This window comes from Dermacentor variabilis, chromosome 1 (assembly GCF_050947875.1).
Source record: "Dermacentor variabilis isolate Ectoservices chromosome 1, ASM5094787v1, whole genome shotgun sequence".
Taxonomy (NCBI): Eukaryota; Metazoa; Arthropoda; class Arachnida; order Ixodida; family Ixodidae; genus Dermacentor; species Dermacentor variabilis.
Window position 1 is genome coordinate 107,399,036 of NC_134568.1, and position 12,119 is coordinate 107,411,154.

The 12,119-nt window shown below is 40.1% G+C and overlaps 1 protein-coding gene across 5 annotated transcripts in view; it reads left to right on the forward strand.

Moving 5' to 3' along the window:
- Vav (Vav guanine nucleotide exchange factor) overlaps positions 1-12,119 on the forward strand; it is a 312,152-nt gene that overhangs the window by 222,325 nt on the left and 77,708 nt on the right. For 3 of the 5 annotated variants that reach the window (XM_075692551.1, XM_075692576.1, XM_075692567.1), the window contains exons 5-7: positions 1,015-1,123; positions 10,423-10,530; positions 11,589-11,657. In XM_075692551.1, coding sequence (XP_075548666.1) covers positions 1,015-1,123; positions 10,423-10,530; positions 11,589-11,657 — 286 coding nt within the window. Of the gene's footprint in view, positions 1-1,014; positions 1,124-3,032; positions 3,133-10,422; positions 10,531-11,588; positions 11,658-12,119 lie in introns of those variants that run through there. The other 2 variants (XM_075692582.1, XM_075692558.1) reach the window with 2 other exon arrangements.

Here is a 12,119-nt window from a genome sequence, read left to right on the forward strand (position 1 = left end):
TAGCCACATAAGAAAAGGGGAGCTTACATGGTATCAGGATTGTTTCTTAAGTACTAGTACTCTCATTTCGATGGACAATATATTGGTCCATCTATTGGACAATATATATAACCAAGCAGGTTATTATACTATTATCCCCTAGGTTGCAGTTTCCTAATTAAGATGGTTAATTAACACTTTAGTTACTGCTTTTAAGGGCCCATGTTATAATGAGTCTTGTAAGGGTCAACACTGGAGGCAAAAGAAGTTTACACTAAGAGAGCCAGTCTTGATATATGTTGATAATTTTTCAACTTTCATTGCTCCGATTCCAAAAATGTGCTCACAAAGAACACTGGAAGCACTTCCCACATGATTCCCTCTTAGCCACTTGAGTATTACATGGTTCTTTCGACACATTATTCCTCAACTAGGCATTTGAGCTGTACTAGTTGCTTCAGCATACAACTAGTAAATGCGTTTGGAGTGTGTGTGCTGCTAACTTATGGCTCGACCTTTTCTCTCTAAAGCATTTGAAAAATTACAATCATCTGACAAGAACCCACATTTATGAGAGATTTAACCCTTTAAGGACAAGATCGTAGAAATACCTGAAAAAATATTATTTTCCATCCATCAAATGTGCAAAACACACAGAGAATAAGCATAATCAACAAAAAGAAGAAAAAACATTTTCCAGAAACTCTTTCAGCAATAGAGGGGCTACACCAGGCAGTAAACTGAAATTGGAATTCATCCCAACCCACTTACGGTGTCATTTAGAACTTGTATTAATCCAACAAATGATACTTGCTGCGTGTCATTCAATATTGGCCGAAGGCATTTAGCCGTAAACTCCGTGCCGAATACTCGGAAAGAAAAAAAAATTTCTGGTGAGCTGCCTGTAAGTTCAAACGTCCATAAAGGGTTAATTATGAATTCTCAAATTCTTCAGTACGTGTTTCTTGAGCATGCCAAAATAGTGTGTTCATTCAGGTTTTCATTGTTCAAATCTGGCAATGCGACCCTTTCCAGCCACAATGACGACACTATGGTGGTCTTCGATTTTCCTGTAACACCTCGTCGAACACGTGAAGAGGATGTTTATGAAGACTTATGCTACGTCACCCTACGGGTGAATGAGGTAGTGCCTTGTCTGAGCCAGTCTGGCCCTGCATCCAAAAGTGGATTATTTTTGTTTTAGCAAAAAGGCCCAGCATTTTTTAATTATGCTTGTGTCTAGTGGCATTTTGTTTTGTGATGCAAGGCTGTTGATGTTGTTGTGATACAGCATTGTAGTTCTTATTCTGTGTCTTGTGCTGTCATTGTTTTCATGACACCATTGTACTTCGTCTCAAGCGCTCACGTGAAGCAGCTGCTGTTGCCTTGAACTTAGGTGCAATTGGGTGAACCTGGCAGGTTCTTTAAGAGCAGGTTTTGCACTAAGTAGGCTGCTTCTGTGTTCACTTGCATAGCATACTTTTTTCTTACTGTTCCAATGTAGTTGTATCTGTTTTGCAATGTTTCGTTTTCTTTCGTTCTTTTTTAATTTCTTTTTTCTTTTTTGTTAGACTTCAGTTGTTTCTTCAGACAAAAAATACTTACACCAGATAGGTACATACTTTATTGCTCTCATCATGATTTCGCTTCATTTTATCACCCTGATTTCTGTACTGGCAGTAGAAGGTATACAAAGTTCTAATATGTGTACATGCGTATTATTCTGTTTGATTATTTGTAAGTGGATTATTATTATTATTTAAAAAGTGATGCTTTTATTGTGCCGTGAACTTTAAATGTTAATTTTGTAGAGGTAGCTTAAAAAAAGGATTGTTTGTTTCACAGGCTCCATTGTGTTGTAATAACGGTGTCCTCTTGTGGATACTCTCTCATTCCGCAAATATTATCTGACCAATTAGGCAGCTGTTCATGTATCTCATATCCTAGGCCCAGAGTGCCATCCATTCAAATAAAGTTTGCTCCCTCACTCATGCCTCCTATTGTAACATGTTTATACTAGTAGGGTCAGTGTGTTAGCTAATAAATGTTGAAAGAAAGCAGAAAGTGGGCATAATTAACAAATATTTCTTTGATAGGTGTATGTGATGTCCCTTGTTATTTTGTTAATATTGTGCATTTTGAACACAGGAGTAGCATACCTTGTAAATGAACCTGGAAAATACAATGGATATGGGGCTCAGATAGCATCTAAAATTTAATGGTAATAGCATGGCTCTCCGCTTCATGTCACTGTGCCTGTGCTTCATTTCTAGAACAAAACCGTGTGCACAAATCTCTCATTGCCATGTATGCAGAGGCATGTGTGTTGCTTTCAGTTTAGTCTGACTGCGGCTTGCTAGCATGATGTCTTTGTGTGTTCCTTCAGATTGTACTTGTGCCTAATTACAGTACTGTAAGAGATCATGAAATGCATCACTAAGGTGTTTATCCTTAATAGCTTAACAGACAGCGGTGAGGGAGCCACTTTTTATGTTTTGACTGAATATCAGTAGCAAGGCCCATGAAGCTTCAATATCTTGTTTGCAGTGTCAGTGTTGTCTTTACTTGTCATGTACATGTGTTTCTACTGTAGTTGTATTATGTGCACTGTGTGTTGCATGACCCTTGGTTCGTGGCATGTTGTCATTTTATGTTTTTGTTTTTGTCACATTTGAAGCTTTATTCCTTCTTTTGTTTAGGTTATAACTTAAACCCGTTTTTGCATTAAGCTACCTAAGAATGTAATTTATGTAGTGGTAATTACTACTGTCCTGCAGTAGCTATGCTACTCCTTATTGAAACTTGATGTTGTTAACTACAATGATCATACAGTAGTGCTTGCTCTGAGCAAAGTAAAGCAATGTTTTGCTTATTACTTCCTTTTTTTTTTTAATCAGACACATTCCTTACTGCATTGTTCTTAGTGCATGACATGCAGTATTTGTGCAGCCAAGCTGTTTATTTGTCTGCTGCTGTGCCTGTGTTTGTGCTCTTGTGTGCCTGTGCTGCTTTGTTGCCTTGTTGCTCAACCTTGCATGTCTTGTGCATGTCAGCAACGAGGCCTTTGGAGAGTTTGGCGAGTATGAGTACGAGGCAGTGACCAATGATGATGAGGACATCTACGAAGACCTCTGTGCATTTCGGAGGGTCCAGGTATGCGTCCTCAAAATTTCTCACCTGCCAATGCTGAATGAGCACTGCAATGATTCAAGCAGAAATTGCACTCGGAAGTATTCAACCTAGCAGTATTTTCAGCACTTTTTAAACCTTTTATTTTTCTTCTTCATTTATTAATTTCCCTTACTTTGACAGCAATTTACACTCCATTAATTGAAGATGTTACTTCCACTGTTAATTCAAGCCTTAGTTATTAATAACCACTTATTTGTTTTAAGCAGCTGTTATTCTTCTGCTTTCTTTCCCCCTTTTCAAATGTAGCTATAACTTAGTAAGTTGGCTGGCATTGTACAGGCTTGTAACATGAAACATTTGTTTATATTTCAGACCACAAAAGCGAGATGCTGTGGTTTATTCTTTAAAAATGAAGCTTTAAATTATTGTGACAAGAGCAAGTGTTAGCTGGTTTAGATTGTGTTTATATATATTTGCTTTTGTTGTTTAAATAGCTCCTAAGTGCTAAGGCTACTGCTATTGGGAATACCACATTTTCCTCTCTCTTCTTGTTTTTTTCTTATTGAATTATTAAACCTTGGAGGAATTATAACACTAAAGGACTTCTTAAGTATAGTAAGATGTATACTATAACGTATAGAAAATGTAATGTGAGTATAACATCTTCAGGTGGCAAAATTTTTTACTGATGTGTAAGTGCACACTCTTAAAAAAGTTTACACCTCTTTGGGGCTTATCTTGTCCCACAACAATAATCGTTATCTGCCTTGCTTGCATTTCCTTTCTTGAAAACTCGGCACTTGGTACTTTCCTGTCAAGGATGCTGTGTCACGCTGATAACGTGCAAGCCGTTCGTGATTTGGAAGTACCAAGCTCGCAGCGTTAAAGAAAGGGAATGCGAGCAAGACAGATGGCGATTATTGTAGTGGGAAAAGATACCACCCAAAGGGTGTAAACGTTTTTAATGTGTAAATTTCTAATGGGTAAATGTATCCAAATGCTACACATTGCCACCCGGATGCATTAGTTCTTTTTATAGATGCTAATACAGTGGAACCTCGATTATACATCCCTGCATGGTCAATATGAAAACCTGCATTTTACAACGTATTAGCAAGGGCCTGGAAAACGCTCCATGCAAACAATGCATCAAAAGTTGAGATTGTGCAACATGCTTGCCACGTGACCTATTCCTACAATAGCTTATGGTAGCTGCCATTAACTTCAGAATATTGGTTGGAGCAGGAACAAAGCTACATGTCGCATCTCAGAGCTACATGTCGCAACTTGTTAGGGAAATGGCAAGTGAAACAGGCAGTCCTTGAAATGCCACGTGACAATTGTAAAACTTAAGCCAGCAGCAACAGCATGGGTACCACATGTTACAGGTACCCTTGTGTCTCTGTGATGCATGCATGTGAAAAAATGGTTTAGGTAATGTAACTCTTAGGTGGCCTTTATATTTGTAAAACACGCAGTACACCGCCGCTGCACTTCATTAAGCACTGCCCAAAATGTACACTAGTGCTGTCTGCCAGTGTATGGTTCATATGGTGTGACAGGTCTGTGCACTCAGGTGTCCTGCCGAAAGCCTCTAGTTTGAATTTTTTTTTTGGTACCCATATTCAATTAGGCTGCAGAGCAAAAATCATCAGTGACTGGCAGAGGTTTCATTTAGGAGTAGTGTAAGCTTATTTTATTGTACTAATCAGATTATCAATATACCAAACTATGTGCTATCTCTCTGGAATTCTGCAAACCTTACGCAGCATAGATACAAAGGTGAGCCACTTACTGATCGTGGCAGCATGTGTGGGTGCCTCATGCCTCAGCTCTGCTAGCACAACTGAGTGAGGATGGAGAAGATATCGACATACACACAAGTTCTGTGTATGTTGATTTCTTCTCTGTCCTCATCTAGTTGTGCTGCACTATGGTATCACGAATCCCATCCAACCAGGCCGGGAACATGCTTTAGCTTTACCAGAACAAGCCTCCACAGTCAAGTAGTCAACACAGTGCTGGCTGTCAAGGCTTTTCTGAAAAGGTCTATAGTATATTATTCAGGTTTAACCATGAGGGGAAGTTTTGCCAGCCACTGCCACGCATGGCTAGACACCGGAGCTTTATTTATTCTGGGCTTTGTAGCTCATATGACATCATCACACAGTTCCTTAAGAGATGTAGATTCGGGGTTCCATTGTTGCAGTATACTATAGAATGTGCCTTGTGAACAGAAGTTTGAAATTATTAGCAACTTTCTAATATAAGTTGCATCAAGCCACTACTGCTCTGAGTCAGTGCACGTGTAATTCAAGTTGGCAAAAGTTCAGGTATTTTTGCTGTGCCTCTTGTACATTTTGTTACTGTAATGTGGAAAAGTGCTGGGCCTTCCTGCATGCATGCTGATTGTGTGTTCTTTCTTTGCTCTCTCAGACATGAGAATTGTTTAGTTATTGATCTTACATGGCTAATACATTCGAGTAGTTTGGAGGTCATTCTCAACATTATGTAGCCGAACAATGAAATTTTCAATAAACAAGCCCTTGTGAAAGCGATGCAAACAAATATTTTGTGCCCGCAGGCTCACTGGAAGTGAAACTGACTCAGGGGAAGAAAATCCCCCCCCCACCTATGTCGGTGCCCCCCACCCACCTTTCATCATATTGCCAACATAACTAATGGCATATCTTTATTTACTTTCTTTTCTACAGCAAGCAACCTGTGGCATTAATGTTAATAGTGCCAAACACTGTCAACCGAAAACTTTCTGAAACAAAGAAGGAAAGCACGATGGAATGATGCCACAGATTTAGTGCTTCATTAGCATCGGGACTCAACACTGAGGGTGAAGGCATAAAGATAACGAAGGCACTCTGCAAGGCATCTTTTCATGGTACCATGCCAGTGGTGATGGTGCCAGTGTTGTGAAATGAAATGATGAAATCAGTGCCATAGAGGCTCTTTTATCAGTTCGTTTCGCTTTAAGTTAGCTGTCAATGTGAAATTATTTGTTCGCGTAGTTCTCAGGCAAGAGCTTGCGTATTGTAAATTTTCTTTGGATGTTGTTGAGGATGGGCTTCGAACTGTCTGAAAGTATTAGGTACATCAAATGTCTAATTAAGAGGTTAATCAATGCAAATTTGTTAATTGTGCTCATAACTGCACAAATTACTCCTTGAATCTACAAATCTGGATACTCAAATGGTAAACATTTTAAGTTTGATTTTACTGCTCTAATTTGAAATACTTCGTGCAACTAGTGAAAAGCAGCCTGTATATAAGGGTTTGTGAAGTCCTTTCAAACATGGACACCTTTACTACTCACTCCTTTGCCATGAGGTAATCCCGTGCCATATTCTTACTTTACAAAGTGCAGTCGACTTTCATTAATTCAGCCTCTTACGTGGAAGGTATTTCAGGCTATGCAATGTTCAAATTAATCATTGAGTTTACAATTCGCAGTGAGAAATAAACTTAATTTGCCTGAAATACCTTGTGATGGTGGTTAGCACATCCTTTTGGAAGGGGGTAGTGTGAAGATGATATGGAATTTTCAGTGTGAACTTTAAAGTATAGTTTGAATTCTCATTGCCAGCATTCTACCTGTCCAAGTCCAGTTTTCACTTCATTTCTTCTGTTCAGGAATCGCTGAAGTCTGCCGTCTTTTTTCTTGTTTTTCCGCATTTGTCTAAATCATCTAATAATGCTGCTCTTCACCACTCTTCTACATCTTCTTTGCATTGTCCTCCCAAATTCTGCAGTGCTTTAGTTATGTGCTTTTCCTCTCCTATGTTTCCATCCTTCCTGCATGCAATGGGAGGCACATTTAGGGGGTGAATAAAATGGGAAACAGAAAATATCCCTCTTTGCACCTTTACCATAGCCACTTGCACTGGTCCACCATTGACTCCATCAGTTGAATATCGATCAGTTCAATCTAGATGGTCTTTCTCATTAAACCAACCAATCACCAGATCCCTTTGTTTGTATTAATAAATGTTTGACTCATTATAAGGTATTGTGAACAACCAGAAACTCAGTAGGAAATTACAAATGAAGGAGCTTGTTATTGCGGTTGTAACTTTCAAATGCAGTGGGATTAACTGAGACAAATGAGCCAACATGGAATTAAAGGAAGTCGACTGTGTGTGGTTCTTCAACTGCAGGATGCAGTATAAGATGCATGCTCACTTTATGACGATGAGCAAAACGAGAACAAGGTGAAAGCAGAAGCCAACATTTCGACAAGTGGACTTGTCTTCTTCAAGGCGACATATGCTTTCCTCACCACAGTATATATAGGTGGGGTTCTTCTAAATGGGAGAGGGTGTAAGGCGGGTGGGTGCAGCAACGAGCGAAGGTGTGTCAGCGTGTAGAATTGAGAATAAAGGAGCGCTGTGCACAAGGCCAGTGAACTGGCCAAATGTCAAGCACATGTCAATGCCCGCGTGTTAGCCGGCGTGTCAACGGTGTGTCTTGACACGCCGGCTGGGGGAAAAAAGGGAAGGAAAAACGTAAAAAAAAGAAGCTAAGAAACAAACTAAGTGTTGTTGTCTATAGCTTGAAATTTAGTATAGCGAATAGATTCTAAAGCTTCCTTTGAAACGTTTATGCCTGTTGGTTGCAACATGTTGAACTTATGGATAAGGTATGATTCTCTGTATTTTCTTTCTCGTTCAGAACGAAAATTTGTCTGTAAGATGTAGAGTTTAAGTTCACCAATGTTATGGCCTGGTTGGTTGAAATGCGCCGTAACGGCTTTGGGAAGCTTTTTAGCTGTGTCGGCGCGATGTCCGTTTAATCTGACGTTCATTGAGTGTCCTGTTTCACCGATATACTGTTTCTTACAGAAGGAACATTCAAGCATATAAATCACATCCGAACTTGTACAAGTGAGGCTAGATTTGACTTCGTGTGTATAACTATTTGCGGTGCTTTTAATTTTAATGTCACTTTGAAGGTGCCTACAGGTTTTGCACCTGGGGCGACAACATGCTTTCATTACGGGGGAATGCTGTTGGCTGACTTTTGCATGCACTAACATGTCATTAATGTTCCTGTTGCGGCGATAGGTAACCCTAGGTACATACAGGAACGCTTTCCTCAGACGCTCGTTACTTGATAATATTGGGTTGTATTTTCATAGGATGTTATTTATGTTTGGGAGTGAATTAGACTACATTGTTATAAAGGCCGGCGGTCTGTCAGATTCTGGTGTGGCCTGTTTCTTCGCCAATTCCGACTGTCTCTCCAACCTTGATGTGGCATCATAAGCTTTATCGAGAGCAACTTGGGGATAGTTCCTTTCTGCTAGCGTTGTTTTAAGGTCATTTAGGTGGTGGATATAATCGTGGTCTTCACTGCAGATTCTTCTTATTCGTTTCGCTTGTCCGACAAAAATTCCTTGCTTGCAGTGTCGCGGGAGATGACTGCTGTAGTCTAAATATTATGACTGTTGTAGTCTAAATATTGCTGGCTATCCATAGGCTTCCGGTAAAGTGTCATTCTCAGTTTTCCGTTTTCTATGTAGACCGTCGTGTCCAGGAAGTTGATCTGACTAGGAGAGTGGTGAGCAGTAAATTTAATACCCGGGTGAAAGCGATTGAAATGGCTAATTAAGTCGGTTAAGGCGCTTGTGCCGTGTTCCCATATTATAAATATGTCGTCAATGTAACGAAGATAGGTGTGGGGTTTTAAAGGGTAGGATTTCAACAGGTCTGCTTCAAGCTGTCCCGTGAAAATGTTCGCAGACGTGGGTGCGAATGGCATACCCAGGCTAGTGTCGGAAGTCTGCAGGTAGTGAATAGAATCGAATTCGAAATAGTTGAACGTGAGAACTAACCTAAGGAGCAATAAGTAAAGTTCAGGAGCGTGCGCTTGGGGATTGATTGCAAGGGATTTAGAAACGGCTTCAATTCCTGCACTCATGGGAATGGTGGTGTAAAGGGCCGAAACATCCAAAGTGACTAGAATAGCGCGGTCGGAAAGGACTTGGTTAATGTTGATGCCATCGATAATTCTAAGGAAGTGCGGCGTGTCTTGAACGAAAGATGGGAGAGTGGTGGGGATGTTTGACAGGTGGTGATTTAAGAATTTAGATAGTGACTCAGTAGGTGTGTTGTTATTAGACACAATAGGCCGACCTAGAATTTCTGCTGTAAATATTTCTTCAACCAGAACTTTATGTATTTTAGGAAGAAGATAAAAACGGCCTGCTTTTTTGTTCTCGGGCATCATGAAGGGATATTCAGATTGCGTGATTAGTTCTCTGGACAGGAGCTCTGCTATTGTGTTTATCACAGTATTGTTGTAATCTAAAGTTGGGTTAGCGTCGAGTTTTCTGTAATTGGTGTGGTTGCTCAGTTGCTTAGAGGCCTCATTCTTGTTCAGCATTCCCCCGTAATAAAAGCATGTTGTCGCCCCAGGTGCAAAACCAGTAGGCACCTTCAAAGTGACATTAAAATTAAAAGCACCGCAAATAGTTATACACACGAAGTCAAATCTAGCTTCACTCGTACAAGTTCGGATGTGATTTATATGCTTGAATGTTCCTTCTGTAAGAAACAATATATCGGTGAAACAGGACAATCAATGAACGTCAGATTAAACAGACATCGCGCAGACACAGCTAAAAAGCTTCCCAAAGCCGTCGCGGCACATTTCAACCAACCAGGTCATAACTTTGATAAACTTAAACTCTACATCTTACAGACAAATTTTCATTCTGAACGACAAAGAAAATACAGAGAATCATACCTTATCCATAAGCTCAAGACATTGCAACCAACAGGCATAAACATTTCAAAGGGAGCTTTAGAATCTATTCGCTATGCTAAATTTCGAGCTATAGACAACAACACTTAGTTTGTTTCTTAGCTTCTTTTTTTACATGTTCTTTCTTCCTTCCTTTTTTTGCCCCAGCCGGCGTGTCAGACATGCCGTTGACACGCCGGCTAACACACGGACATTGACACGTGCTTGACATTTGGCCTGTTCACTGGCCTTGTGCACAGCTCTCCTTTATTCTCAATTTGACACGCCGACACACCTTTGCTTGTTGGCGCACCCACCTGCCTTACACCTTCTCCCCTTTAGAAGAACCCCACCTATATATACTGTGGCAAGGAAAGCATATGTCGCATTGAAGAAGACAAGTCCACTTGTCAAAATGTTGGCTCCTGCTTTCACCTTGTTCTCGTTTTGCTCATCGTTTTGAATTTCCATCTCCCGCCTTCCCCGTGTTTTCCCTGGATACTCACTTTATAGTCATTTACAATGTTTTTATGTGCTGCTTCTTTTGTGTTTTAGGTTCCTGCAGCTGCTCCCACTGCACCTTTAGAAAAGAGAGACTACTGTATCAAAGAGCTCATAGAAACTGAAAAGAACTATATTGAGGCCCTCAATATGATTACACGTGTAAGTGTCTTGATGCATGAAATTTTTATGTAAAGTGTTCAGTGAGGCTTCCTAAGAGCTAGTTGGTTAATACTTTATCATAATGCCGGCTTGTTGACCTCATATGGTACATAAGACAGTGAAGAGGCACTGCAGGTTGCCGACATTCAATTGTTAGCATTATCAACCTCCTCCTGCCTCACAATCTACACAAGTAGCCAGTCTTACTATTTAATGACTAAGTCAAGTGAAACACAGGAAATGTTTTGCTTAAACATATTCTGAATCTGACAGCTTGACAGGATTAAGCATTCTTTAAAGAATAGCCTGTAGTTCAAGGGACAGTTTTTACCAAGGTGCCTTTGTTTATGCAGTTCTCCCAAATTGGGTACCAAGGAGGCTCATAATCTACGGGCAGTATCTTTGAGTTCTACATACATCCAAAGCCATTCACACAATACATTTCTACGACGCTTCCACACCTCTTAAATTTGCTAAAGCAGCAGGTATGCTGCTTCCTTCTGGCACAATATACAACCATGGGCAGGCATTTGCATTCCTGGCCTCTGCAGGAATAAATACTGGAGCTAGGTCGAAATATAGCAGCCATCTTGAAACAGCATAATGTTACTGAGTCATAGGTAGCAAAAATGTGCCCTTATCACTCGCATGTGCTGCCTTCATTTTATTTGGTTGTAAAAAAGCTTGTGTGCCCATTTGATTGCACACAGACGTTTATTTAGTGGTTGTTCATGTGTAGGCTTCTTGTCTGAGACACAGGAGTATCTCTGTACTTTACGAAGGCTCAGTGATTTCTTTCAGGCTGAAATGTTTAGGAGTATAAGTACATGCAGATCAATCCAGATAGAAAGCTTTTGCAAGTAACATTCTTTTGTTTTAGGTAATAGTAAGAATTTTTTTTTTCCATAATGTATAAGTGTTTACTTGCTTCTTCCTTGAACTGCTTATTTTTCTGCTAAGTCAGAAGTAAACAAGGCTTTTCTTTTCTCCAAGAAAAGCCACAGTGTGAGGCCCATGTCACAATGTTTTTTCTTTTGTTTCTTTTTTCATTCATCAAGGATTTTATGCGCCCTTTGAAAGATGTCCTGACATCTGAAGAAAATGAAATTATTTTCAAGCACATCAAGGTAAGTACTGTGAACAGAATGGCTTTCCCTGTGCAACCCCATCACACCATTTTGATGTGGTGTTGTACAACTCGCATAGTGCTTTGAGCATGGTTGCCCTTGTAGCCTGCATTTTAGCCTGCATTCAGCTGAGTTCCTTACAAAATCTTTAGCTAATTCTTCAAACACTGCTGTGTGAAGGCCTTTCTCTCTAGAAAGGCAGTATTGTTGGAAAAGTGAGGTCTGAGGGGAACTCTAGCCAGCAGTATCTCAGGACAGAACCCAACGTTGTAAACTTCTTTATTGTCTTTAAACAGATGCCAGAAGCACATTTACAGAAAGTCACATTCATAGTCATATCTGCAAAAGCTGCACAATTTCAGTTAATACACATGTGACAGTTACATGTACTGTCAGTAAGTACACTGCCATATGATGCAGTGAGGTGGTCATGTGACACAAGGGTGTACCAGAATTTTTTTG